Here is a 25,232-nt window from a genome sequence, read left to right on the forward strand (position 1 = left end):
GCTGGAGCTGTATCCAGTGCTGCCAATGAGATAAGAATGTTCAATAGTACAGATTAAAGAGAACTACACTAATTGGAAAAATGCCTTTCCTCCACAGTATATTATTAGGGACATATAGTGATAAGGAAAGAAGAATGGTGGTGTTATAATTAAATGTATCACCTCTGCAGCAGCTCGGAGCCCCTGAGACTCCAGTGTCAGAGCTCATGTTATTCTGCAGGACCACATTTTCATTCACATCAAACGTGTAGCTGTTCCTTATACATCTGTCACCATAATTACAATATCAACTATACTTCTAAACATGATTATTGGTCATGACCATGAAACATGGTCAATATATATACTATTTCTTTGTATTAGTGCAGAACTTTTAGTTATTTTTCTATACTATGATAAAATTTGAGCTTGTAGAGAACCGAATAAAGCAAGTATATGACTCATTAGGTGTTTCATGTATTTATTGCAGCTCATGTTCATTAACAATATTGTAGAAATATAATTGTTTAATGTGGGAAATCCTGCTTTAAGGTTGTTATGCATGAGGCATAATGTCAACATAATCATTTATCATCTATATTTTCTTCAGCAATACATTGCACTTCAAAATTTGTTATCCTAGTCTTACCTATTTTAGCTCCAGTGATGTGGAGGCAAATTCAAAATATAAAATGATAAGTTGTAGAGATATTTAACTAAAAATAAAAGTTCAATAAAGTCTGGTGGAAATATGTGATCAGAGTCAGTGCACATAAAAAGAACTCAGTATATCAGTAATATTACAGCCCTATAAAGGTGTCATTTGTGTCAAAATCGAATCATGATGATGTATGGAAGTGTCATGAGAGGGTGAGGGTTGGTAGGAAAGAAGCAGTAGTTTCAAAAATAGATCTTGAATTATATATTTTCAGTCAACAAACAACTAACACTCCTTTAATTCCGAGCTATAGGGATAGGAACAACACCAGCAGGAGTAGTTTTGGATGTTTTGAAGATGAAGAGGGAAGAGATATTTGAAGAAAGGAGGAAAATAATAATTTTTACACAATGTTTCAGTGGTTAGCACATTTTCTCTGTGAATTATTTTCCACTTGAGCAACATGCTGTATGTCAAACCTGCAAAAGCTACTGCTCTGTTCCAAATATACAAATCAATGAAGCAGAAGATTGATGAGGCATGACACAATACAGATTCACAATACTGCATAGATTTCACTTCATAAAACAAAAAAAGAAGTGTATTGTCGTCCAAGTTTAATTTAAAGCCACGGTATATAACTATTTAGCAAAAAATACACTAAAATATATATTTTTTTAAATGTTTATTGCACAGAAAAACTTAAAAACCGTGTTTGTACTTGGAGCGGGCTTGCATCTCCACAAACCTGACTCTTGTTTGACCTGGAAAAGGGCCTCCTCCTGCTCGTTTCCATTGAAATATTGTTCATTTGGCTATAATCTTCCACAGTATGGCATAAAACACAACTATATCTCCACGGAGAATATTCCAACATATGGTTTTAACTTTTTATTTCCATGGAATCATGCTGGTGATTTGCCAGCTCTAGAAAGTTACATACTGTACTTTTGTAAGAGATACACTGTAAGAGATAATTGACTATTGTGTATGTGGCACAAAAAAAAAAAAAAGCACCAAAAACTCACATCGGAACAACTTTTGGCAGTGCATTGATGCCATACTCCAGTATGTCAGAACAACTAAAGCTTAGTAGTGATACATTTGGCCACATTACAACAGTTTATTGAATTACTGAAAAAGATAAATACTTTTTACACCACCTTACAAACTGGTATGGTAAACAGAGTGACTAAGCATCTAAACACAGACAGAGACATTCGACTGAGTTTCAGACATGCTCAGTGGGCACCAGCAGTGATCAATGTTTGTTAGTTACAGCCCTACTGGAAGTCAGGGCCTTTGTGTAGCAGGAAGATAACTCTAGCATCACTTTGTCATGTGGATATCAGCAGTTATTTGACCTCTGTCAGTATACTGTCCTGTATAATAATGGTGTCATCATCCTTCAACCAAAGTAAACCAGGTGTTCCTGTTGCACATGCAATGCAATATAATGTAAATTTCAGGTGTAATGTCAAGATAAATAAGGTGAACATACAAATGGATGATTCAGATTAATGTGATGTCATTCCCCCAAATGGGAGCAGGGGCCAGTTCCCCCTGTTGATTACATCGTATTTCAATAAGAAATATCTCAAAATCTTATCATTTCTATTAGGAACTAGTGCTGAAAAATCATCCTTGTGGATGAATAAAATATTATTGCCCTTTAGAATATTGTGATGTAATTTTAAACCCAGCAATGGCCAACAATTACAGCAAGTTTAGATTTGTCTGTTTTTTACTGAATAAAGAAGTTCAGCATTGCCAAATCAATATGCAGCCCACTGCAGCCTAAGAGGTGCTGTGCTGAGAGCCAAGGAACAGAAAAGAAAAAAAGTCTGACAACATTCGGAGTTTGCCACCTTGTGTGTGAGTTTCCTCTCCTGAATTTTACATTTCAAGTACAGAGCCATTATCATGCTAAATTAGAGAGAGTCACTGCTGTATTTGACGGGTTTCGAATAGGATCTGTGGGCCCACCTTCACCATCCATCTCCAGGATACACTGTTTACTGACTGGTGCCAGGACACAGTGTACACTCTAGGTCACCCCAAAGGCTCTGCATGAATTAAATCACTGACCAAAACCTTTTATTCAGACTACAGAAAAATGTCTATGCTTATCAACAGCTTAGAGGTTAATATGAGGTTAATATGTCAGTTTAAGTGATATAATATATTATTAACATACATACCTCCCCACTCCACTAGGCAACCCCCAGACAGCAAAGTCCAAAAAAGAATATGGTATAATATGTTGATATAGGATTTTGACAAAATACAATTTGGAATATCATAATAAACAAATTCAAGAGATGGCCATTTGGAACTCAACAAATAATAATTGTAGCATTAACAAATAACCAAACAATTCCTTAATAACTATACACTTTCATTATACATATTACACATACCTTACAATGCACAATATCTTGTTTCCCTGAGCCATATAGGAAATCAATTTACAGCAGTAAGACAGTCCAGTAAAATGGCCGAGGTCAGAGAGCTTGTTATTTGCCTGGTAATTAATCTAGTCTGGTGGGTATCCAGTATTATTAGCATTTTGATTGCACAGTTCACATTGTATATAGGGGATAGGCATTCTTAGCTTTGAACCATTCAGTCCCTGACTCATTCACACTTGATTCACACAATTGTAAGGCTCTTTGCACTAAAAGGAACTTCAACTGGTTTCAATTACAAGGTTACTCAATGCAAATGTATCATGCAATCAATCTTGTGTACAACTGCATAATAATATATTTTATCTACAGGCTAAAATAGGTTGTTGGTTTGTTACATTTTAGCTACATACAGACAATGCACAATGTCACACACAAATTGTATGATAAATATATATAAATGTATATGTAATAGTATGTATATGATTATTGTTTCTCTCCTGGCACAAACTCGAAACAAAAATCAATCAATAAATATTTGCAGGGGTTTGTAAGATATTGACTTGATAAAAGGTCGTATTCAGATATAAGAATGACAGTGGACGTAATAAGAGACTGGATAAGATGCCTGCATCAAGCATCCGCGTCGCCAAGGTAATATGAAAAACGCTCCAGACAACGTTTCCATACAATAGCCCGTTTATGACACGTTTAACCCACTAAACCAGCCACCAACTGCCCTTTCTGTTCTCTGTCAGGCGGTGCTCGGCTTATACTTTGACAGAAGAAACCCAAACACAGCGTAGTGCTCAGGTGTAGTGATGATGATAATGCGTTTACCTGTCATAACTCCAACGACTGTAAGACATACTCCTGTTGCTGCTCACTCCCTCCATGTCCCCACAGACCGGACGTGTTACGGCGAAAAGACACGGAATAAAACCCGTTTCCTGAGCCACTAAAGCGAACTAAAGGAATTGTCAAGTGAATGAGGGAGAGCGGTGGGAGACGGACTCTTCCTCCGGGTTGTACCACTTGTGAGCTGAGGGGAGCGCGGAGGGGTTCAATGAGACATGGGGCTGATGGGAGTCTAATTCTTACCCATTTTTAAGGATTTTATGGATAGAACATTATTCCAAAGATCTAACACTCTAAGCCTAAAGCAGGATCCAAGACATATTTTTTCTCCCCTATTCTTAAAGCATTTATGGTCATCTTCACACTGAAACAAAGTACAGCTAGGATATCCTTGAGTTATTTGTCCTACCTGTATTATAGACTAAACCATTCTACATTGTAGAGTGTGAAAGAAATCAATCAATAATAAGCCAATAGCTCATATTTGTAGTTTTATTTTAGCATGAAAACGCTAAACACAGGCAACACTGTTGTGGAAAAAAAAAAAAAAAACACATTATGATTTCAATGTACAATTTTCAACAGGATGGACCATGGCAATAATATAATATTTAATTAAAGCTCTTGTGTAAAGTACATTATCAAAAAGAATAATCTCAAACTGGGCCTCACCATTTTACACCAAGCTGAAGCTAACCCCAGATAAATATACTCTTCTACTTTTATAGTAGGAATATTTTATATCAAATTATCTAAATTAGGGCCAACAGTAATCTTTAGTTTAAAACAGAGAATTAAATATTCCTCTTTACATATAGATACAGCTGAGCTGCGGATGTGTATTCACTTATAAACATATAAAAATACTAGTTTCATAAGAAAATAATGTATAAAAGTAGAAACATTTACTCAAGTCCATACTTCCACCATCTGATGTGTGTTGGTTATATTACAAGATGACAAGGCGACAGATGTCAGTACTTCATTATGGCCAAGCAGAAGTACCGAGGAGGCTATAACAGCACTTTGTGTGGTGGGACTCCACAGCGGCACAGAGGAGTACAGGTCCTACTGGAGTTTATGCAGTGATCTCAATGCTGTCCTTGTTACAAATGACACAAGTTTACAACAAGTTCTGCAGAATGCAAGGACAAATACAAAGTGGAATGATAATACATTTGTTGTGGACATCAATGAAATGTTTCATAGAGATTACAGTTTTGGAATGATCTGGACTCAAGTGATGGGGTCTAGCTGTATGAGTCTAAGATTAACACATATAATCATTTACAATATTCAGAGCTTGAATTAAAACATGTAAAAGCTAGAAAATGTGCTACCACTGTGTTCCGGATGTCTAGTTTAATATGTTTGAACTTTTGATATTTCTGTACATTTAACAGGTGCTGAATATGAATCCTACATCCTCTAAGACTTTAAAATCAAATACAGTAGACACCCATGATTTGACGATTGAGATGAAGTAAAAGTTATAGACAAAGAAAAAAGATGCTGTAGAAAACAGCTTTAACACAGGAGCGGGCTTAAGGGCTGACAAGGTATTATAATGTCACTGTATATACAAACTCATATTCAGTTTCATATATGCAAACCAAAATCATCCTCACACACTGTACTGTGGTGATTTAATCAGTCATGAAATACACTTTGTAAAATCACAAAAAAGTCATATATACAGTAGCAGATAAGCACATGGGAGTAAAGGGGGATATGGCACAAAGTACACAAGGCTTCATTTGATCGCCTCTCTGTGAGTCAGAAGAGGCAACTAAGAAGTCATTAACATTCTTGATATATAGTTTCACTCACTGGTAGCAGGTACAAAGGTCACTACAAGGCAAGAAAGGTCCTTCAGAGTACAAAAGATGAAGTTGTCGAGCAGATTTCACAAGGCATTGTTTAGTGTTGGACTTTATACACCTGAAGGTAAAGTGGTGTTAATTTGGCATTGTCTGTTGTCCATACAGATGTCCTGGGACAGTGGTTCCTGGTGAGAGGAACAGATCTGTCTGGAGTCATGCAGGTGAGAAGGCAGTCATCCTCAGAGGATGCGTGAGGCAGAGCAGTGGGGCAGAGGGCTGTTACAGTGAAATAAGGCCACTCACACAATCACACAGTGGCACCCGCTCTTGTCTTTCTCTTTCCTCGTAGGCTCTGGTGAAGGTGGACATTCTTGTTCTTGAAACTTTCTGTAGGTTAGAAAAAACAGAAACCATTTGAACATTAACGGCATAAGATACAGTTCTTATAAAAGTCTAATGAACACAACTGACCTTATTACTCTAACCAACTCATGAAAAGCCTGGTCTACATTCATACGGATTTTAGCTGAGGCTTCCATGTACGTGACCTTCAGCTGTCGGGCTAGCTGCTGCCCTTCTTCCTGGGTTACCTAAAACACAAAGAGAGATTACAAGGCATGTTTAACAAATTATATGGATTTTATTACACTTAAATGAATCTATATGATAACAATCTAAAGTTGAGCATGGTTTTCTATGGGCACAGCGTTTATGTTTGTGTTCCCTTTCACCAAAAGGGGGCAGCGTAAGTCCACTGTAGGATATGTTCTGGGACTGCATATCAACAGCTACATTTTCATCCTTTAAGAATCGTCCCTCTTGTGCCCCAGCTCATCTCCTGACAGCGCGATTCCCTCTGTGTCTCTTTCATACACTCACTCACTTCCTGTTCCTGAGCTGTCAGCTGCAGCTGGGCTGTTATCTGTAAACATGATCACAGGCCTGGCATGTCTCTGTGTGGCTCACTTACTTGTCGCTGTTGCTCCAGATCTGCTTTATTGCCTACAAGGATCATGGGAAATTCATCTCTGTCTTTGACTCTGAGAATTTGTCTTTGGAATTTGTAAATTTCTTCAAAGCTGTGAATCACACAAACAGGCACAGCATTTAGAACATGAGTAAGGTGAATAAAGACATACAGTAAGTAATAGTACACTATCACAACACACATCTATATACTGTTTAAGCCACAAGTTAAAAGTTCAAAATATTGTAAATATGAAAAGAAGTGACCAGTATAAAATTGAGGAAGTCAAAACTGTTAAAGGGAACAGGGGGATGTAACCTCAATATGAATACATTAGGAACTTTTACAATACAACTTAAAACACAGAGCACACTGATATTTCTGCAAATATATTTCAATTGTATGTGTCAATTTAAAAGGAGACAGAGGAGTTTTCACATTGATATAAAACAGAAGAGTAATATAAGTAGTTATTTATACATTTAAATCCACGTTGAATCAAAGTTGGGGAGAAAAAGGATGTGCTTATAATCTGTATCAAAATAGAAATAGACAAAAAAAAAAAAAAAGAAATACACAATGCCAACAGCCTCAACCTCTAACAGTAACAGAAGTTCTATGAGTGAAAGTATGTGTTATAGCTCATAGGCTACATGTGGAGGGGTGAGGGTGGGTGGGTGTTAGTGGGGAGGGTGCACAGTTGTGAACAGTAAACAGAGGTGTACAAACAGAGCACATGAAGCTGTGACTTTGGTGTCACTCACCTTCCTCTGTCAGTGACTGAGAAGACGAGCAGGAAGCCCTCCCCTGTGCGCATGTATTGTTCTCGCATGGCTCCAAATTCTTCCTGTCCAGCCGTGTCTAGGACTAAAGCACACACATACACAAATATAAGTGAGAGTGATTGTATTGATTAACCTAATTCAATACATATCAAACATACAATTTATATTTTACATTATTTAAAACTTCATCACACCTTTTATAGTGTATAGTGCAGCTCAGGAGCTACCAGGTGCTCTCCACCCACTTCTAAGTAGCTCACCAAGGGTTTTCTGAATTATATGTACTGTGCTGAAATTAACTACAATTTTGTTAATTAAATGCCCATTACTGTTGTATATGCATCATTTTGATGCCTATATCAGTGCACTGATAAACAGATAATGATTAGTTTCATAGGCATCTAACTGTGCCCCTCTAAGGCTGTGGCTCTTCTACTCAATTTTTCGTAAGCGTTAAATTAGTCGCTCTCTGACAGTTTCGTTTTGTAAAGGCAGCTCACCGAAGGAAGAAGGTTCATGGCCTGTGGTATAGTGAGTGAGCATTTGTTTATTAATTTTGCAATGTTGGCTATGGCCGCTAATTACTTTAATCATATAGAAACTATTTTGAAATGTTTTTCTGTTGCTAAATGCAAGCTTAGCCAATGCTATGTAAAGGGACAATGTGTTTGTCTTATTTACAATGAATCACCGTACTAACGGATTAATTATAAACTAAACCATATTCTGTTGAGAATCAAATGTGGTAATATGAGAAGTGCCCTGTTTAGTAACTTCACATTTCATTCACATTTCTTACACACACACATAGACATTTCTTAATTTATGTTACAGGTTAAAGGTTTATTATGCAAAAATTGAGTTAATACCTGGAGTTGTGTTTTGTTCCATTCACACATGTTTGAGTAACTCTTTATTAGTCTGTCTAAATCTCCAAAGCTCAAAATGCTCTTTTCCACCTTATGATGTCATGTAGTGGTAGTTTTCAAGTTAACAGCTACTGTTTACCTTTTGTTCAATACAGTTTGGCAATTCCAGGGCTAAAATTATCCAAATGATTCTAGTGAAGGTGAATGGAGTTTGAAAACACAAGGGAGAACTTGCTGTATTACTGCATGATATCACAAGGTGGAACAGAGTATTTTTGCTTGAGAAAAGAACTAACCTATGAAGAAGAAGAACCTAAATGTGCAGGGTTTATGTGCTAAACATGTGTGAATGAAAAAACACAACTCCAGGTATGTTTTCGATGTGGCAATTGCACTTACTGTCAAGACGCGCCGCCCTCTCATCTATCACACACTGCTTGGTATAGGAGTCTTCAATGGTTGGATCATAGTCAGTGACGAAGTATGACTACAGAGGAGAGAGCAGAGGGCACAAAAGAGACACGTAAAGAACATGTGTGAGGCCTCAACATTGTGTCAACAGCAGGCAGATGGGGCACTACTATCAGTGTGTATGGAACATTGTTTACTAGTGTTTATGGTTGAAACAGGCCTGAGAGCTTAATGACCTTTACCTTTATTACCAAAGTGCAAACAGGAGATGTACATAGGCCTGTCACGATAATTACTATATTGGCCTATTCAGAATATTACAGCTAGGACAATATATTTTGGGGCTATATTTTCTTTGCAATAGTGAATAGATATTTGCCATTTTCTTTGTAATAACAAGATTTGAGCTGTAAAAGGCTTAATAAGTAACTTATATTGCTATATTATTCATTAACTCTTCTATTTATTTGCTGCAGCTCATGACTTTTAATGACATAGTATATTTAAAAATTGGTTTACTGGGATTATCTTGCTTTTGGTCAGTTCCATAATGTAGTTTCAATATTATTGTTTATCCCAATATTTTCCTGTAGCAATATACTGAGCTTCAAAATGTGCAATTGCGACAGGCCTAGATGTACAATGTTCATTGCCCACACCATGGCAGACAACTAAACTAAAAGTTTTTTGTGCAGACATTGGAAATTAAAAATATAGATCTACATTATTAATCACAGCTGAATCAAAATCACAATTTGAATGGACAGAATTAGTCAACTGCAAAGGTTGCAATTCCTTAAGTATCAAAATTTCCTCTTCAAACCACAAAATATCCTGTCTTATTCTGAGTAAAAACTACTAACCCTATAATGTAGATCAGCACAAATATGTTCTGAAGTGTAGTTCTTCAGTATGTCAGTTCATATTTCAGTCTTTTTGTAAATTTTTCTGGACATGTTTAAAATGTAAACTTTGAACAGAATCCTATTATTGAAAGATGAATTACTAATTTAACTGCACTTGCAAAGCTTCTCATATCGTAATATCTTAATAGTATTTAGATATTTTACCCAAATCATTCAGCTGTAGAAAAATGTATTTAAGAAGTAATTACATCATATATACACAATTTGACTATTACTACTTATAATAATGCTTATATTTGACAGTAATGGTAGTGGCTACTACATACTGATACACATTCTATACACATTCACCCTAATTTAGTTGAATATGTTTCTAATACTGACATGAATGAATAATGGGAGACAAAGTCTCAGTTCGATCAGTGCACTAAATTCCAGCACAGTTCTTCAGGGTTTACTCTGATAGTTTGCTCAGGAGAGAGCTCTCTGGTGGCAAGTACCATTTGAGTAAATGTTTACCTGGACTGACCTCCAGCTAATGCATTGCAGTGAATGGCATGCTGCATACACAATTACCCTCAGGGAGAAGACAAAAGATAAACAATAAAGGCCACTGGACTAACTGTTCAGCAATGCAGTAAGGATTAGAGATACACAACGCTATAAAAAGAAGCAAAATGCAAAATCTGAACAAATACTGCAGCAACAATTTGACCCAAAGTATTTTAATACAGTTTAGTAGAGATGGGACGAGACACAATTTCCATAAGACGGGATACATGATTGAGTCCACTAGAACGAGCCAAGGTGAGATTTGAAAATAATTCCTAATATACATTTGAGGATTCATTTTCCAGTTTTGGCCTCATATTATCATTTTTGTTATTTATTTGATTTAATATTTTTGTTTCCAATCTAGAACTGCTCTGTATCTCACAAGATATTTTTTCTCATGTGTGTTTTGTCTCGCATGATCTTGTGGCACGAGATCTTGTACTATCCCTATAGTTTAGAACAAGTAAAAGTATAATTACACTTTTTTTTTTAACAACTGCAACAATATGGTAAGGGAAAGGTAAGGAAAAGGATATTGCAGGAAAGGAACATGCACTGGGACAGGGTGAACCTGGTGCATGTTCCTTTCATGATCAAATGATGTATGCTTGCTAACCCATTAGGTTGACACCCTTATCACCAAAAAGACAATACCTCTGTGCTTACATCCCAGGGTCTATTTGGTCACCTAGTAACCCAAACGTAAGGGTGGGGCCAGTGGGCAGGGAGCCACAGGGAGGGGGGGAGGAGTTAGGCATTTTTGACATTTTTCCCATGTTTTCTAGTTCTGGCTCTCCTCAGAGACTAGTTAAGTGGTGACAGCTGAGGGGAGTGCACAGGGAATGTCAAACCAACACCCTAAACATGGACTCATCACAAAAACCAAATGCTGACAACATTCCTAAGTACTTTTACAACAGGACAAATAAATGATTTACTGTGACTGTTGTGAGCTATGTTTTCTGTAGCACAAAATGGTCAGCCGAATCTGGTGCAAAACTGTATATATTTAAAGATACTGAGAGTCAATTCAAATGTACTAATATTACATTATCATGATAGGCCTTTCTTAATATCCCTCTGTTTTGGGGGTGATGGTGGTGGATGGTCTCATCTAACCTCCCCAACACAGGGACCTTCGGTGGGACTATAAGCAGAAAATTTGCAGCAGCTAGACAACAAGTGCATCATATCTGCAAGGTACACTGTGTAATCGTTTTTGGTGGAGGAGCCACCTGCATGTTACCATGGAGATGTGATGGTTTTGGTCAGATCTGTGGGAAGGAAATCATGCTTGTGTTTTTCAAGGTGATTTTCAGTGTATTTTTTTTTTCAGTGTATTTTTCCCATCACCATAAGCTGTTACCCAGGTAAACACATCACTGATTATCTGAACTTTTTTCTGTCGGAGATGACCGCTCTGTTCTTGAGCACAGAAATGATGTAGCAGTTCTCAAATCACAGTGACCACGCCAATGGTGACTCAGAGTCAGGACACTACCAGGAAGCACGTTTCTCAGAAGACATTAAAAGCCTGCATCTCCAGCAGCAGTGAGTAACTTTATAGAAATCTATACATTTGTGATGATGATGTAATCACACTAAATACAATTTTCAGATTTGTCGTTTGAAAACTGACTTTTAAAATGTTATTTTAATTTCAAACAAGTTCACCTAAACAACACAGACCTATGTGTAAAAATAGCTGAACGTAACTATTGTTACTACTATACAACTCTGATTACAGGATACCACAACCACTACAAATACAGACCATATTCCTTCAGAGACTATCATAGTCATAAAATGAATTTCCCCCTGAAAATACTCAAAATCCAAAATGTTGAAATCCACAGTACTTGGTAACCAGTACTTGATCATATTCAGTGATTGAGATGCTAACCTTCAGGATACCCTCAGGGAGAGAAGTAAAGGAAAAACAGAGCAAAGCACTTAGGCAATGATAAGGCCAGTACAGACATGACCACTACACAGGGTGTGTGTGTTTGAGGTTGAAACTGCAGGATTATGAACATCATCATTAACACTGTGTAATCTGTTTTTAGTTTATCAAGCCTGTGCTTTACAGCTCTCAAACAACATAGCAACAAAACCAAGGTTAGTTAATGGCCATAGATATTATTACTGTGTGTTAGGAACCAAAACAAAACACCTAACACAATCTCAGCGACAGAGGAAGCACTTTTGTCTCTGATGATGAATGACAAATGAACAATGGACAGTAATATTAAATCTATATTATTTTTATTGAATTATAATATCATGTTTAAAAGGGGAAATTACAAGTAAGAGAATGGTCCCTAGGCAGGATGTTCAGTGGCATACAGCTATGATGCTAGTATAAGGTAAGTCAGGCCACACCGCACCTCATCCTGTGTGCAGGAAGGAAACTCCACCTCCAGGCAGCAGGCCGGGCCTTTGGGTGGCAGTGATGTCACAGATGACATGATTTCCCCACGCCCACCCACCAAAGTCCAAAACTATCACTATGAAGGCACATTCCAACCTCACATCTTGGTCCCCCACTGAGGCACACATATTTTACACCAGGAAACTATTAGAGAACTGGGAGTTCACATTGTTAACTCCTAATCATTCCTAATCATTTTTATATTACATATTATTTGAATTCAAGTTCATTTTAAGTTTAAATTAAGAGAAAAAAAAGATCAGTAACAGGCTACTACTAATTAGGATAGTTTATAGATTTACAACTGAGCAACATTTGTACAAACACACTGACATTCAAAAGCTAAATCTGTTTCAAAACTGAATGAAAGTGCATGGGTGCAATGTGGGCGTGTAATCAAAAACAGGCTCTGCACCCACTTCCTCTGCACTTCAACAGAAACAGGAGACATCCCCTTTTCCACAGAGGTCTAACCACGAACAATAGACATATTCTATCTTGAAAAGCATCATTGTATATTCAAAATTCACAGCACACTATTTTTTACATCAAGTAGTGTAACCTTAAACATTGTCCAACAAAATAAACTGATAAATAAATACTGTCTGGAACACAACCTTCACATTCAAGACAGCTTTTGTCATGTCAGCAAAGGAGCACAGTCCACAGGGTGGGCAAGACTGGATATTGGACCTGTTTAATTATTATGTTAATCATTGAGGGGAGACGCACATTGTTACTCACAAACAGGCATGCTCTATAAAGCTTAATCAAAGTATACTACTATGATTTCTGCTACACATCCTCATATTTCATTGCACTACAATTTAAGAACCAAAGTCATGTTGAAGTTTGAATCTAATATGAGCACTTAAGTAGCTCAGATGTGTCTAATATTAAATATGTGCATATTTTTTCTCTAAAGCTGCTCATCAACTGCACTCTGGGATGAATTATGTTAAAATTCTGGATTTATCAAAATTTTAAAGTCCACTTCCTGTCCTGAGACGATGATAGTTCAACCTCTGCTGAACCTCCGGGGCGAGTCTCCCCAGCTGTCAGTAATCACACAGTCACCATAAGACTTTAATGTTAACCAGATGAGAGGGAAGACCTGATCTATGGCAAATCTATGGACATTCAAATATCAATCTTTCTTCTCCATCTTATGCCTTAGAAACACAAACCAATCTGCAAGAATCAGTTTGTGCATAATCTTTTAATAGATCCGTAGTGCCAAATAGTGAAAATACTAGGACAGAGTTAACATGGAGAGGCTGTGGGCTGCAGGAGAAAGCCGGAGAATGAAGAGGGGGAGGGCAAGGCTTTGACTTCCTGTGGAAACACCCACTTTTCCCATGAGCTCATACAAACTAGAAAGGTCACTAATTCAATACCTAATGCACAGAGTACACGGTTTGTCCACTGCCTTAAAGGCCCACCGGGGACGAGGAGGACAATATTGAGAAATGGGAATGATGTCAATATTCCTTTTAAATCTACAGAGAAAGATATTCAAATCATATCTGACCATTCATCAGAAATTTGCAAAATCCTGCCACTCCACAGATCTAACCTGTAACTTTGCCTGGTGGTGTCGCCTGCTTGTCTCCATGGAATAGAGTTTATGTTTTTATTTTAGTTTACCTGCTTTTATTGCACATGCAATAAAAGCAGGTGCCAGACCCTCCACGAGAAAAATTACATCACACCAATTTTGATATTATCTTGTAGACAATATAGAGTCCGCCTTTAAAAGTCACTGAGTAAAAGGCCTGTCACGATAAATACAACATATACATCAATACATGACAGACAGAACCATATTTTTTGGGGGTCAGTATTTATCGTGGGTACTTTTCATTTGCACTAGTGGGAGCATTCTGGTTATTTTTCTGCAATACTGCAAAATAAAACTTGTACACACAATAAACGATGTTTATAAGGAGCTTGGGTGCTCTATTGTGTTGCAAAGCTAATGCTAACCAAGTGTATATACACTTAAACTGCACTACATGGGACTTTACAATACTGCACACTTTAGAGCACTTACTAATTATTCAAATATTAAAGGTGCACTGAGTAATGTTTTGGTTGGTGGTCCGCCACCTCCTTATTTCTATGGATGTGTCATTGCTCTACTTGGAAAGTTCCACAGTATGACATTAAAAAGCTCTACTTTACATGTATTAAATTACAGGTGGTATTATAACAAAAACATACCAAGAAAAACAAGCATTCTATCTATAAGTGGGGTTGCTTCTCACCAGATCTGACCTGTAACATAGCCTGGTTTGGTCTTCGTGAAGATAGAAAGGTTTAATACTATACTGTGAAACAGACAAAGACACATCTGTGGATAGGATCCTCCACCAGAAAAGTCACACAATGCATCTTTAAGTGTTGCATTCTGTTATTTATTTATTGCAGTTAATTTCTTTAACATTATTGTATATTTAGAACATTTTTGTGGATAATTCTGCTTTATAGTTTGGTTTCAGTGTTATTGTTTATCGACTACATTTACTTCAGCAGTCACTTGAAAATATGTTATTGTGACAGGCCTAGTAAAGCCAAAACACAATGCGACAGACTTAAAATGAAGAAAGCTGTAATAGAGCATTTGACACAGACAGTTATGTGGGTATGGCTTGGCTTAGGGCCGAATGAAATGAACCCATTGCACATCACTCTTACAAGTGCTCTTCCTCCTAATGCCTAAAGGATCAATAGCGCGTCACTTTAATCATTCTCTCTTTTTTAATGTCACCGGCGAAAGGGAAATACAGCCTTATAGCAGACAAATCCTCTATACCTCTCATCCATCAAGACTTCGCTGAAAATGCAGGACACACCATTATAAAGTTCACATTAATTCTGGTTTATCCCAACTTTTTGGCCAATGTAGCCAGTGATTGATGCCAAATGTGTACTGAAAAGGGCTGTAGCTAAGGCAGTGTGCTTTACCTCATCTGACTCCTGTTTCCAGACTTCAATTGAACTGCTGAGTGTGGAGTTTTTATGTGCCCATAGCGGCCAAGAAGATTTGTTATGAAGAAAGAAAGCATTATTTAGCACAAAAATATTCAAACACAACTAACTATAAAAAAATATATATTGTATTTAGTGCTAGTCCCCTTCATCCTCTCTCGCAAAATATAACTACACACATCTCCTATTGGACACCCTATGATCATTTTGACTTATTTTGATCCAATACTCATTATATTCTTATTACACTAAAATTACGCAGTCCCTAGTTAAGTTCTTTAAGATCCTGTATTATGAAAAATGTACTTTTAGCCAAGTCATTGAGTCATTATGTTGTTACCTCCTCAAAAACATACCAAGATTTGTGTTTTGTTTCATATTTCAATGATTTATTTTTAGTGTGCCTACATCTCCAAACTTTAAAATGACCACCTTGTAATGTCATGTAGTTAACCACCACCTTTTAGCTTTAGTTCAGTAGAGATAGGCAAATCCAGGGCTGAAATAATTCAAATGATTTCAGTGAAGGTGTGTGGAGTTTAAAAACACAGTGGAGCAGTTTCTGTATTACCACATGGCATTACAAGGTGGAGTGTTTTCTGTTTGTGAGAAGAACTCAGACTGAATACACGGTATTTGTGTGTTAAACATGTGTGAATGAAACGAAACCATAGACTGTATAAATAAATGGACATAGCTAACACGCTAGCCGCGGCATTCCGAATAGGAAGTTCACATGCGGCTCTTCTGGCTCCTACTGACCCTGACTCCCATTGACTTATACTGGAATATTGTCATCCCTCTCTGTAACTGCTGCAGTGAGCCTTGTCATTTTGGGGTTTTTTTTGTTTTGTTTTTTTGCTATTTTGTCTGTCGAAAAAATCCTATTAATAGACTCTACAATAATAATATAGGGCCTGGCTCCAAATTCACCCCTGTTACCACTAGCATCACAAGCTACATTTGAGTGGAGCTTAACAGGTAATGTCACACTCGCTTAGTCCACTATTTTATATAGTCTATGAATCTAGTTATGTTTTTAATGAGGAAACGATATTATAACATAGATCGGAAAACAGCACAATATGCACCCTTTACGACAATGCAAGTCTCGTGTTTTATCCACTGGGTTAGTCACACACTATCTAAAGCTTTTTCATTTCTATAGAACACTTTATGCGCCCACACAGAGAAGAAAGCATTGGATGAATGACCGATGAAGAAGGCTTAACCCTCCTGTGCAGTCTGCTCCTGCTGTCCTCTCACCTCTCTGACATTAAAACTTCAATCACTGGGCCAAATATCAGGGTGTGCTGGACCAGGCGCACTTTTGAACTGACTTAAAGGGACCGAATCAAAGAGGCATCTAAAGCGCCCCTTACCACTCAATAAATGGGCCCAAAGAGATAAGCTGTTTGTTCTGAAGTGGAGTCCACAAAACTCTGACCAAAGCATGAAGACAGCAGTGTGGCTATGTTTTTGCCCATCGTTCCTTCATATCTATATTAATATGTCACTCATGTTCTGTATTTATCTAGTGGTCACAATGCCCTATCGGTTTACTTGAGTTCTTACTTGTAATTGCAGTTTATTTTGAAAATACTTTTGTCTTGTCAATCATTGGGTATTGTATTAAATGAAAATGAGTAGACCAAATTCATGGCATCTTCAAAATAAATAGCAATACACACATCATTTGTGAGAATTCATTCACTCTGTTCATGATTTGATGAAGTCCTTTGTTCCGAAGCAGCTCAACAAAGCTCCACTGTGATGGCCTCCAGAGAGGACAGCAGCTACTGCAGTGACTCGTGCACAGAGGGCCACTGTGTGACTTTCAAAAGCCCTGGCAAACTCCCTCACACAAGTGTGGCTCATAGCATCAAGTGTAGAGCTCCAGGAAAACCATATGACTGAAGAAATAATGGGACACTTCTCAGCAGTGAAAACAGAGAGAGAAGGCTTGTCTGAGTGTTGCATGGACATAAACAGGGATTATACCACAAATGGTGTGATACAGTTTCTTTGTGCCTAAGAGAACAGTATGAATCCTCTGCACCTGCAAAAGTGTGCTGGTCTCACTCTCACTGTGCACAGGGGCAAATGCTGAGCTGTTCTCTGCTGCAGACCATAACTCTGCTACAGAGTGATACGTCAAAGGAAATGGGGCCATTCACTGGCATCATGTCAGATACAGAGCAGCATCACCACTGTGTGCTTTTAAGCCAGCAGACACACTATTACACAGACAGTGCAAATGTTATTACTTCAGCAGCCTGCTCCCCATAAATAAGATCTAATGGACGTACAGTGCCCTCCTCCGCAAGGGACACTTCCTCTGTGGCTTTATGCCTATAGGATCAATTGGAACAGAACAAAATAAAAAATAAGCGATGTTTAGTGGCAAACACAAGCATTTACTAAACAGCAGCTATAGCTAGGAAAATTCTTCCTGATATCATGTAACAAAATAAATACATAAATAAGAAACAAAAAAGGACAGTTTCCCCACATAGTCCTGTCACTGCATGTATTAACTATCAAATGTGAATAAATAGGACTGTGAATTATAAATCATAGCTTGTTAACTAAACACAAGTGCAAATAATAAGCATTCCTTTGATTTATAGCACTCAGTTTTAGCATCAGATTCCTGTCTGCTGGTGCTGATTGTTAAAATGCACGATACCACACACAGTCTGTTTGAAGCAGCTGTTGACATGGTCTATGGCCTGTTAAAAAACAACTATAGAGTATAGAATGACTGACAACTGCTGTGAGCCACAGAATACAGTGGCTGTAATGGTCACATAACAGCTGTCCGTGGTGCACCTGAGCTGCTCTAAATGACATGTCCTTATCACAGAGCAGGCGTGTGTCAGCCGCAGACGCACTGGCTCTGGTTGTTAGCACAGTTGGACCCTGGCTCTCAGACTGTGTGTATTGTCACCTGTTGAGGAGTTGTCCCATTCCCTGATGGACAGCAGGTGCCCCGACCCTCTGTTTGTGTATGGGACATGCCAAATGTTCACCAGCTGCCCCACCGCCAGCCTGGACACTGCATGAACAACTCACACAAAGGGAGTGAGTCTCTGACCTCTAAAGCACTATGTGTCTTTGCAAAGATAGGGACTGCATTATAACACATCACTATCAGGGCAGATGAAACATAAACCAATATAAAAGTGCCTATTAGCAGATGGTGGCGGGAGCGCAGGGGGGAGAGTATCTAAAATAAGCAGCAGCTTGTCAGTTTCCCATAGAGAGGCTTGTTGTTATATGACTCGGAGATGTGAGACCTGATACTGTGGCCAGTTATTCTGAAACAGACAGATGTGTGACTGCACAATAATCGCCAAAAACAACACGGAAGAACCCACTGGCCTCCACTGTCTGAGTGAGGGCAGCCTGAAGGACAGCAATAACAGAGCTTATGGGGCTATGTTCATTCAGTAACAAAAAGACTAAAAGCTATTCTGATAATTCAATTCCATTCAAATTGGTGTCTACTTTGGACATAATCATATTCTTTTTGTTGTTGTTTTTTTATTGTGATGATTCAAGGCAAGGAATCGCATTATTTTCAAATTTCATTCAATAATCAACATAATAAAACAAATATGACGATACAGGAAAATGATGTAATTTTCAAAGTAAAGGAACACTTTAAATATTTTCATTAAAAAAAATTGTAACAGTTAATCATCAGTTGCATTGTGTCTTTTTATGCATTTATTTTATCTGAGGCCTGATACCAAACCAAAGGGAGTACTATATACCATAGCAACAAAAGCTACAAATATAAAATGGTGGCAAATGTGATGTTATAAAATGCATGAAAAAACAATATGAGTCATGATAAGTAGTCCAGAGAATAGGGAAATGTCTACAAAGGAAGTTAAGCTATCTCTGTTTAATCTGATGTAACATGTAACCATGTGTGTGCCATTGGAACAAGCAAGGACAAGCATGTTAAAATGGAAATTAAAACTAAAATTACTAACACAAGACAAAAAATGTTGTGACTTGCTATCTAACTAGTTGCAAAACAAACTACATATAATTAGAATGGAGCACCCTTTGCCAAAATACACAATTATCTAGATTTGCCTAATGTCGTTATAATGGCTTTAATGCACATTCAGCAATTGCTTATTAAGAGCAGAGTCTCTCCCTGGGTGCCCATTACTTTCTCATTAGCTTAAAATTAAAGCGATGACCTGGGTGTCCTGGGAGCATTCCTGCAAAGGTGGGGGAGTACAGTCTCCACTCCCTTTCACAAAAGCATTCCTATGGTGGGTCTGCATGGCCCATTGCCAGAATCAGTATCTACTGATATGGGTTTGGACAAGAAATCAAGGCAAGTCTGACATAAAAAAAATACATAAATATTGAACAGTCTGTTAAGGATTTACTCATAATATATTTACTAATACAATGCATTTACAAAAACTGTTTAATACTATACACATAAAAGAGAAGAAAATGTCTTCAGGGAGATGTGATTCATCTGTCAAATATTTACGGAATGTGAAATATTCCAGAAGGTGTGCCCTTAAGCGCAATATTTGTGTGTTAAAATCATTGTTGGACATCTGTATATATAAGATATTGTACTAAAACTACTATTTACAATGACCAAAATAACTTAACTTTGAGCATTGCTATCATCATATCATATCATATGCTATTATTGCTATCAGAACTTCATGCTGTCTTTGCTTCAGTTCCAGCATTATTCTTGTATCTCTACACTCACTGAATCAAAAATAATCGAACACAGCGGGATGGACTCTTGTTAGTTTTTCTCAGCAGTGCAGATAGTCTGCCAGATTCCTCAAGAGATTCAATGGGAAGTTCCTAAATCTAGTATTGTTCATTGACATTTTTCCTTTCACAATCAATACATTCTCTTAGTAAATTAAAACATCTGCAGACGACACATAAGTGAAACTAGATTTAAAGATGCCACAGCGGTCTTCGTCAGTACACACAACAATATTTTATTGTCAAACCACTCTTTGCAATGTCCTACAAAAGCAATACCCACAATCTAGATGAAGATATGTAAGCAACAGATTGGTCGAACCACAAAACACAAATAGATAGCTGCCTTTTTAAAGTATATCTTTAAAAGAAGAACTTAGCAGTTCTTTTGAGAAATGCTCATTGGTTGTCATATCTATTTCTGAACAATCATAGTATCCGTTTCATAACTGTACCATTTTTTTGTTAGGATGTGAACGTAACTTGTTGAAACTCGAGAGGGCAAATATTTGCACTTTTAGCAAATCGGCTATTGGCTTTAAATCTCCAACAGAGGCTGATCTTTAGTTTAGGCCGACCTGCTACCTAAAGAATATGCATAATGCTTTATTCTAACATTTGTGTGAGAAGAGATTATTTCCCCAAAGTGCCAACACTGCTCTCACTTTATGGTTTCTGGTAAAAGGGTAAAAAGGGCTGTGGGTGAGTTCGTACTAAATTTAAATGATCAGAATTGGTTACATATATTGGCCCAAAAATAAAATAAAAATATCGTCAGAGCTTATGGCACTGGTCATGACAAAAAACATATTTTGATCTGTAGTTGAAACCAGTTATTTTATAAACAGCAAATAGCAATAGTAATAGTAATTTTTTCTTACTTTTTTCCCCTTATGATTAGAGGTATAATGATAATTGTAACTGAAATGCAATGAATTGCACAGACTTAGGACAGCGCGCAGTAGAATACACATTAACATTAAAAATAGACATGTATGGTACCATAACTGTATCTTATTCTGACCAAATGAAGTTGTGACCCCAGTACTCTTCTTTACATCTGGATAAACTTGAAAAAAAAAAACAGCTATGGTATGTTCTTTTTATGTAACATTTTTACCTAAACAAAGATAAAAGAAGTGTGTTGTAAGGGAGGAAGTGGTGTATGAGAAACCAACAGGTGCCCTTTCATGCACTGATCTGAACAATGTGCACCTCTTATTTGGCAGACAAACACATTTTAACTAGAAACATCCAAACCAAAAGCACTAGCTTAAAGTGGCCACAGCTAACAGTCCAGTCCTCCGTAACAAAGAAAAGTTATTAACTCCCTGAAAGGAGATGAAGAAACAGCAGTCGGGATATAAATGGAATTGTTTGCACTCAGCGGTATGGCATGTGACATAACAGTCAGTCAGGCCCACTACAAATGTGCATGTATCCTAAAATGGTACCAGATTATTCAAACACCAAAACAAAGTCGCAAACTCACCAAAAATCTACACGGAATAGCAGGCAGCACACTCATTTTAAAACCATACTATCATTACCACACCTTGTCTGCACATGCCCACACAGAGCTGCCTGCTAACCCATGTTTATTCTATTGAAACACTACTTATGGTAACATTCCAGTATCATGACCTTATATCTGAGCTATCATAGAAATGCTCAGAAATATGTTCAAGGGCAAGGCCAAGTAAAGAGGGAAATACGCCTCAGCTGTAAATCCATCTCCTGAAATCCTCCACTTATCTGTTCAGACGTGATCATTCTGAATAACTGCCTACATACCAAATTTATGACTTCAAATGGGAAACCCTTCTCATCCTGTTATATATGATTTGCCAATGTATCATCGGTTACACATTTTAGGTCAAATAAACCTCCTGATGCAGCAATCGCTGTACTCTGCATTAACATTTACATCTACAGTCCTCTGCTTGTAGCCTACTGTAGCTAATAAACTTGGTATGATGTGCTAATAAACTTGGAATAACATTGAGACTATTTCCTATATGCACTCTTCACATGGTTGACATGAGTCATGTTTTCCTTTGCTTCCTCCCTAAATACATCATTAAACAAGTACAACGTTTGTCAGATGACTCAGTGTTAAGTCATCCCAAAGATATTTCAGCTAGAATCAGTTGCTTGGCATGGAGGTGGTCAGTGGGTGCTTTAAAGACACAGTCACTCATTTAAGTATCCATGTTGGACTATAACCCCAAATAGGTAACAAAGGATGTTAACAATAGCTAAGCTATTATCATATTTTATTGAAACAGGAGATTACAGGTTAGTGCCAGATCCTAAAGCAGAATAACTAAAGTGGTTTATGTCACATGGGGTATCTCAATTAAATTTATTCAAAACTGATATGAGAATCTCTCCTGTAATAAATAGATACAGAGTATAATACTATAGAATACAGACTAGGCCCACATTTCACTCAGTGTGGACACAGATGTGGTGTGCCGTCAACTTTCCGCTGAGTTAATATTCTTGGGGAAACACTTTACACTGAATGTAATACTCTGTAAAAAGCTAATAAACTACTGACCACTATAACTACACAACTACACAAACAGGATCGAGGAAGCAGGTCATCGTTTTCCATATGAGAGTGGGCAGCAGAAAAGGGACTTCCTTTGCTAAAGGGCCAAATTCCACATGATCCATGACCATTACCTACCCAGGCTGACTCAGACCCCCCACCCCTGTACGCGCCCCCACACACACCATCCTAAACTCTCCATAGTTAGGGCAGAACCTGCTCTTCACAACCAGCTGTTACGGCTTTTCCACTGGCAGGTGACTTCTAGAGACTTCTGTCAACTGTACATTCCTATCATGCCCAAAATGCCTCAATGCTCTTTTATTTACAAAGAGACACAAAATAAGAAGAGTGGGAATTAGAATGGAAAAACAATGAATGAAACTTTGATTTGATTTGAGTAAGTAGGGGTTAGGTGCTCTTTCTGTCCAAAAATGTATAGGCCTACATCATTCACACTGGTCTTCCAAAACTCTCCTTAATTGTACCAAATTGATAATTTAGTTAGTGAACATAGTTGGGTATATATAATGCACACCTTGAAATCCTCTGACAAGTGGCATGACAGCCAAAACCAAAAGAACATAACATAACACAACATAATATAACTGAAAATGGGCTAAGATCAAACCTGTTCTTACGGTGTTTCATGCCTGTCGCTTTGCCTCCAAGAGGGTCAGTAGGCCATCACACGAGACCATGCCACTACTATCTGATCCTTTTTACATGGTATGCAGTTAATGAGCTTTTTGAACCCTCATTAGACACAGCCCCCCTCAAACACACACACTTTCACCAAGTTTTTACCCCCACTCCCAAAAAGCGTGCCAGCCCACTATTGTCTCTGTGTGGAGACATGCAGCTGCCTGCAGTCTGGCCCCTTGGAAGTTACGAAGCAAGAAGCATCACCGACATGACAGGCGCAAAAGCTTGGGTTTCTTTTAAAACCAGTGTTTGTGGGTGGGCAGCCCATGTGCAAAAAGACTATGATGTAAGTCTGGAAGGTCAACACAATGCACATAGTCTAGGCCCTAAAGTCTGCCTTGTGTTGGAATGCCAGCAGTAATAGAAGGAGGCAAACTGTTACATGCCTGTCTATGTAGTAGCATACAGACAGGCGATATAAGTTCTTCTAAGTAGCAGCAAAAAATAATGAATACACCCTATGCATCTCCAAATGTGTTATTGCTTATTTTCAAGATAATGTTGCTCTTCTTGTGTTTTGGCCCCCACTTTCCATTCATGAACAGTTAATTAACTAGGAGGGCACTGTGTAAAAAATATTTGCCTCATTCAGTGACTATTATCTGTGTACATATGCCTTTCAAAGATATTGTTCTTCTGAGATTACTTCCTCTAAAACCTCTCATCTCTTTCTGCCTTAACTTTCAGCTTGTGCCCCTGATTTTTGCTCGCATAGTGGGCAAGTCAGGTTTTGTAACTAATTGCCGCTACTTGACTCTGAAGAGCGAGTCCATAAAACAGAACAACCACTGGCACTTAGTTTCTTTTTCGACTGCGGGGGGTATAAAGTGGAAGTAGAGCTTTTTGCAACCCGCCAAGTTAAAGTGACAGCGACATATTATCGTTCCCTGTACAAAATAACCCATCGCTACGTTCTCAAGGCTAACATAATACAGGAATAGCACGTCGTGTCTTAATAGTTTCAGGCCTCGACAAAGTCTAGTGGAGAACAGAGCAGAGTCGGACTAAGTAGGACTAATGACGGACTGTGCTTGAGTCTGGCCTCTCCCCGCGTCTTGCGCCCTGTTACCGGAGACGCGGAAAAATCTAAGCGAGGGGCACAATTCAGTGGAGGGATGAAGGAAGGCTACTGACCTGGATAAACTGGATAGTGAGGGCCGATTTGCCGACACCACCGCCCCCGACCACAACCAGGCGATACTTCTCCTGCACTGATCCGTCCTTCCAGCCAGCCATCGAGTACACTTATCGCCGCTGAAACACCAGTGAGCAGCAAACACCCACTTTTCTCCAGCTAAAAAACTGACAGAGGCCCCGCAGTGGAGAGACGGAGAGTGCGTGGAACAAAAATACGAGGCAAATTGGTGAGTGTAGTCCGTCAAGAGCGCAGAGAGAGGAGGTCCATTAAACGCCCGAGCTGAAACAACACTGCGATGTTCAAGACGTAGAGACGATAGTGAGACGAGCGAGCCAGGCCAATACTGATGTCTGGCGCTAGGGGCCCTTCTACAGGCTGGCTTTACACCCCCTACACACACAGAGAGAGACACACACACATACACACGCACACACAATCCAGCCCTGCCTCTGGCTCTGTCCTAA

General features: G+C 38.2%; 1 protein-coding gene across 1 annotated transcript; it reads right to left on the reverse strand.

The window, feature by feature from the left end:
* Positions 1 to 4,381: 4,381 nt before the first annotated feature.
* On the reverse strand, positions 4,382 to 25,189 carry rras2 (RAS related 2). Its single transcript, XM_020938779.2, has 6 exons — positions 24,765 to 25,189; positions 8,747 to 8,834; positions 7,458 to 7,560; positions 6,697 to 6,805; positions 6,198 to 6,316; positions 4,382 to 6,113 (listed from the first exon to the last, which is right to left on the reverse strand). The coding sequence occupies exons 1-6, from the start codon at positions 24,864 to 24,866 to the stop codon at positions 6,026 to 6,028; spliced, it is 609 nt and encodes a 202-aa protein (XP_020794438.1). The 5' UTR covers positions 24,867 to 25,189; the 3' UTR covers positions 4,382 to 6,025.
* Positions 25,190 to 25,232: the final 43 nt, after the last annotated feature.

The sequence above is a fragment of the Boleophthalmus pectinirostris genome, unplaced genomic scaffold (assembly GCF_026225935.1).
Source record: "Boleophthalmus pectinirostris isolate CB_2022bp ecotype Guang Dong unplaced genomic scaffold, ASM2622593v1 HiC_scaffold_19, whole genome shotgun sequence".
NCBI lineage: Eukaryota > Metazoa > Chordata > Actinopteri > Gobiiformes > Gobiidae > Boleophthalmus > Boleophthalmus pectinirostris.